The sequence below is a fragment of the Physeter macrocephalus genome, chromosome 21, assembly GCF_002837175.3.
Source record: "Physeter macrocephalus isolate SW-GA chromosome 21, ASM283717v5, whole genome shotgun sequence".
Classification (NCBI taxonomy): domain Eukaryota; kingdom Metazoa; phylum Chordata; class Mammalia; order Artiodactyla; family Physeteridae; genus Physeter; species Physeter macrocephalus.
The window spans coordinates 31,422,051-31,425,540 of NC_041234.1; the positions used below are offsets into that span (position 1 = coordinate 31,422,051).

The following is a 3,490-nucleotide window of genomic DNA, read 5'->3' on the forward strand; positions in this document are numbered from 1 at the left end:
CCCTGCATCGGCAGGCGGACTCTCAACCACTGCGCCACCAGGGAAGCCCGAAGCTCTTTTTCTTGAGACCTTTCCTTTTCCTGATCCAAACTGGACTGATTGTTTTCTAGGTATCTTTCTGGATCTTACTCTTGGGATCCACGGTGTCCTGACTTTGATGTCTTTCTTATTCCTGGATTAATCACTCATTTTGATATAGCATATTCTCAAGTAATTTTCAAAGCAAGTAGGCAAAGTTTCTGTGTCTTTTTATGTCTAAGAATGTTTCATTCTACACTCACCTTGATTAATAGTTTGGTCACAGAATTCTAGGTCGAAATGTTTTCTCTCAGAATCTTGAAGTTGTTCTTCTTCTGGTCTCTGACTCTTGAGAAATCTGAAATCTGCATATTTCCTTTTCCTTTGTAGTTGAACTACTTTTCTTTTTAACCTCTCTGAAAGCTTCTAGGAGATTTGTTTTCATTTTGATGTTCTATAATTTCATAGGAACATATCTAGGTGTCAGTGTGCCGGATACTCAGTTAACCCTTTCCATATAAAGACTGGAAAGTTCTCTTGCATTATTCTATGGTAATTTCTTCCCTTCCTTTTTCTCCATTCTCTCTCTGGAAGTCCTACTATTCAGAGTTTGGAATCTCCTCCACTGATCCTTTAAACTTTTCTAACAGATCTCGTGTGTGTGAGTGTGTGTGTGTGTGTGTGTGTGTGTGTGTGCGCGCACGCACGCGCGTGTGTGTTTTGGAGTTTTAAGTTACTTTTTAAAATAGTATAATCAAGTTTTACCCCACCTGCAATTTGGCATTTGGGGAAGTGATTACCTTGAAAGTCATGACCTCCATGCCCAGGATCTTAGAATAAAACATAGAGGTGTCTTTGATGCTCTTTACTGTCATCACAATGTGGTCAAGTTTATGGATAAGACACAGGGAAGGGGTCTGACTGTTGTCCCTCCATGACTAAAAAAAAGAAAAAAAAAGAGAAGAGACCACACTGCCACTGCTCACACCCATGTTTCCTGAGTTTCCTTCTCCCCACCTCCTCTCACCTCCTCGGTGACTATACTTCCTTCTACCCCCGTTTCAAGGGGAAAGTCCTGGGAGGAATCTTCAGTACTTATTGCTCATGTGTGGATTCACAAGAGTCCAAGTGTCTTCCATGACCACTCTCCACTGTTTTCTTGTTCTTTTCCTCCTTCCAGAGGGATAGAGGTGAAGATAGGGGAGTGGAGACCAAAGCCAAACTCTCCCTTATTTTCCATGAGCTGGAATTGATCTCTTTTGTAAGAAATGATAAGACACAGAGGAGGCCCAGCCCCATGAGTACAAGCCCTTTATTGGCCAATTTAACCCAGTCCCCTCCTTTCTCACTCTACAGTTAACGATAACAGAGGACTGGACAAGAAGGGAGCATCTCAGATGCAATAAATGTTTCTGGGCATGTGTGCCTACGGATCAACCTTGACACCCAGTGGGAGGGCACACAGCCCCACCCCTCACTTCCTGCCTTCAGCACACCTCTCCCACCAGATCTTTCTCTTGCTCTGCGTTCTTTAGTAATTTGTATATTTACATTTCATCTGCTACAGGATTATAAGATGCCTGTGCACCATAAATTGCAGAGCATAGTGGTTAAAATAACAGATTCTGGAGCCAGACTGACATGTTACTCTCTGTGCCTTGGTTTCCCCTTCTGGAAAGTGGGCATGATTTTATATGTGTTTTCTAGGACTGTTGTGAACAATTAAAAAAAAGAGTTGGGGGGAATTCCCTGGTGGTCCAGTGGTTAGCATTCAGCGCTCTCACTGCCAGGGACCCAGGTTCGATCCCTGGTCAAGGAACTAAGATCCCACAGGCTGGTTGGGGGTGGTATGAGGGGGGTGGCCAAAAGAAAGGGGGGGGCTTAGGACAATGCCTGACATAGCAAGTGCTGTAAGAGTTAACAATGATGATGATGATGATGATGATGATGTCGTGGTCATCTTGTTAAAATTCCAGACTCTCTGCCATGACCCCCAATCTCTACGGCCTCATCCATTGCTCTTGAGCTCCAAGCCACATTGTCCTTTTGCCTGTTCCTCATAAGGGCCATCCTTGTACCTTTAGCCCTCAGGCCCTTATTTTATTTTTAAAAATTTATTTATTTATTTAATTTATTTATTTTTGGCTGTGTTGGGTCTTCGTTGCTGTATGTGGGCTTTCTCTAGTTGTGGCAAGCAGGGGCTACTCTCGGAGCATGGGCTCTAGGCACGCGGGCTTCAATAGCCATTGCGCACAGGCCTAATTGCTCCGAGGCATGTGGGGTCTTCCCGGACCAGGGCTCGAACCCGTGTCCCCCGCATTGGCAGGCGGACTCTCAACCACTGCACCACCAGGGGAGTCCCAGGCCCTTATTTTTAAATTAATTTTTTTAAAGTGGTAGAACAAGTTTTGTTTTAAATACATTTATTTATTTTTGGCTGTGTTGGGTCCTTGCTGCTGCGCATGGGCTCTCTCTAGTTGTGGCGAGCGGGGGCCACTCCCGTTGCAGTGCGCGGGCTTCTCATTGCAGTGGCTTTTCTTGTTACGGAGCATGGGCTCTAGGCACGCGGGCTTCAATAGCCATTGCGCACAGGCCTAATTGCTCCGAGGCATGTGGGGTCTTCCCGGACCAGGGCTCGAACCCGTGTCCCCCGCATTGGCAGGCGGACTCTCAACCACTGCACCACCAGGGGAGTCCCAGGCCCTTATTTTTAAATTAATTTTTATTGGAGTATAGTTGCTTTACAATGTTGTGTTAGTTTCTGCTCTACAGCAAAGTTAATCAGCTATATGTACACATATATCCCTTCTTTTTTGGATTTCCTTCCCAATTAGGTCACCACAGAGCACCGAATAGAGTTCCCTGTGCTATACGGTAGGTTCTCATTAGTTATCTATTTTATACATAGTAGTGTATATATGTCAATCCCAATCTCCCAGTTCATTCCACCCTCCCTTTCCCCCTTGGTATCCATACGTTTGTTCTCTACATCTATGTCTCTATTTCTGCTTTGCAAGTAAGTTCATCCGTACCATTTTTCTAGATTCCACATATAAACGATATTATATGATATTTGTTTTTCTCTTTGTGACTTACTTCACTCTGTATGACACTCTCTAGGTCCATCCATGTCTCTGCACATGGCACAATTTCGTTCCATTTCATGGCTGAGTAATATTCCATTGTATACATATACCACACTTCTTTATCCATTCATCTGTTGATGGACATTTAGGTTGCTTCCATGTCCTGGCTATTGTAAATAGTGCTGCAATGAACATTGGGGTGCATGTATCTTTTTGCATTATGGTTTTCTCCAGGAATATGTCCAAGAGTGGGATTGCTAGGTCATATGGTAGCTCTATTTTAATTTTTTAAGGAACCTCCATACTGTTCTCCATAATAGCTGTACCAATTTACATTCCCACCAACAATGTAGGAGGGTTCCCTTTTCTCCACACCCTCTCCAGCA

At 44.0% G+C, this 3,490-nt stretch overlaps 1 protein-coding gene across 1 annotated transcript in view; it reads right to left on the reverse strand.

The window, feature by feature from the left end:
- GLOD5 (glyoxalase domain containing 5) overlaps positions 1 to 3,490 on the reverse strand; it is a 12,330-nt gene that overhangs the window by 4,418 nt on the left and 4,422 nt on the right. Inside the window, 1 exon segment of the mRNA XM_007123833.1 lies at positions 819 to 956. Within this exon segment, the coding sequence (XP_007123895.1) occupies positions 819 to 956 (138 nt within the window).